The sequence below is a fragment of the Nuphar pumila genome, chromosome 3 (genome assembly GCF_984573655.1).
Source record: "Nuphar pumila chromosome 3, dmNupPumi1.hap1.1, whole genome shotgun sequence".
NCBI lineage: Eukaryota > Viridiplantae > Streptophyta > Magnoliopsida > Nymphaeales > Nymphaeaceae > Nuphar > Nuphar pumila.
In genome coordinates, this window is record NC_143251.1 from 6,130,118 (window position 1) to 6,131,788 (window position 1,671).

At 34.2% G+C, this 1,671-nt stretch overlaps 1 protein-coding gene across 1 annotated transcript; it reads left to right on the top strand.

Moving 5' to 3' along the window:
* Positions 1-415: 415 nt before the first annotated feature.
* On the top strand, positions 416-1,671 carry LOC149841756 (uncharacterized). The gene is made up of 2 exons (XM_090001153.1): positions 416-657; positions 1,480-1,671. The coding sequence occupies exons 1-2, from the start codon at positions 436-438 to the stop codon at positions 1,564-1,566; spliced, it is 309 nt and encodes a 102-aa protein (XP_089857279.1). The 5' UTR covers positions 416-435; the 3' UTR covers positions 1,567-1,671.

Genomic DNA, 1,671 nt, shown 5'->3' on the forward strand with positions numbered 1-1,671 from the left:
AGCCACCTAAAGAAAATGGTAACTCATCAATATATAATATTAATTTTATAAGTATAGTTGCAAATTTGTGTACTAAATCTTTTGTCATTTAACTTCGCAGGAAGCAGAAAAAGGAGGCAGTGTACCATATAAGGATGTGTTTGTAGAAACACATAAACGGAAGACCACGGGAGTCTTCGTATCAGAGAAGGCGAGAACGACAACGGTATGTATTAATTCTATTAATAATCATTGCAATATATATGCAAGTCATCATAATGTTATCATTAATTATTAATGAATACTTTAAACATTATTTTGTAGGAGGCATATGAGCAACAAATGGTAGAGCGATATGGTGAAGACGCTACTCAGCATCCATCATTTGATCCTACAGCATGGGTGACTGCAGCAGGTGAACCCAAAAAAGGTCGCGTGTTCGGGTTTGGGAGTAATATGAACACTTCACCAGTTATTGGTTCTTCCAGTTACGGCTCACCAACTTCTTGCGCCGACATAAGCTCCAAGCAGCCGACTATTCTTTCCGGTGATGATGTACGCGAGATCATTAATGAATCACTGAATAACTACTTCCAATACACCGTCGCCCCCTTTCTCCGAAATGAGATCAAGGCCGCTGTTCAGGATAGGGGATCTTCGATTCCAGGTCCCTCTCAGGTATAATCACATATATAGTTTTTTTGACTATCTTAAAGCACATCTGAGCATGGTAGAATCACATATAGAGTTTTTCTAGATGCCTTAGAACACATATGAACATGCTATAATCACATATTCAATTTTTTTACTGCCTTAGCACACATATGAGCATGATAGAATCACATATATATATATTTAACTTTTTGTCTGTCTTAGAGCACATATGAGCATGATAGAATCACATATAAAGTTTTTTTGATTGCATTAGAACACATAAGCATGCTATAATCACATATTCAGTTTTTTTACTGCCTAAGAACACATATGAGCATATTATAATCACATATTCTGTTTTTTGACTGCCTTAGCACACATATGAACATGCTATAATAACATATAGAGTTTTTTAACTGCCTTAGAACACATATGAACATGTTATATATCATTTATGATAGAATCACATATAAAATTTTTGGCTTTGCCTGCCTTAGAGCACATATGAGCATGCTATATTCACATATTCAATTTTTTTACTGCCTTAGCACACATACGAGCATGATCGAATCACATATATAGTTTTTTGCTTGCCTTAAAGCACATCTGAGCATGGTAGAATCACATATAGAGTTTTTTTATATGCCTTAGAACACATATGAACATGCTATAATCACATATTCAATTTTTTGACTGCCTTAGCACACATATGAGCATGATAGAATCACATATAGAGTTTTTTTATTGCCTTAGATCACACATGAGCACATGATAGAATCACATATAGTGTGTAATTTATTTCATTATATTTTGTTTATCAATACTGACTGTTCTTTTCTTGTGTAGGCTGCTAGCGATAATCAGGGTAGTGGAGCTGAATGGACAGATAAAGACAATGAACAAGAAGACGCACAAAATCTTGGCGATGATTAGAGGACTGTGTTGAAGAAGTTCTATTTTTTTTATTTTTCCTAATTGTAATTGTTGAATTGTAAATAATTAAACTTCTTAGTTTTAAGGTGGAACGATTAATTATTA

Bases quoted from the DNA above. Each gene is read 5' to 3' on its own strand.
- LOC149841756 (XM_090001153.1), top strand. From the start codon at position 436: ATGAACACTTCACCAGTTATTGGTTCTTCCAGTTACGGCTCACCAACT. The intron at 658-1,479 runs GTATAATCACAT...TTTCTTGTGTAG, and splicing joins CGATTCCAGGTCCCTCTCAG to GCTGCTAGCGATAATCAGGG.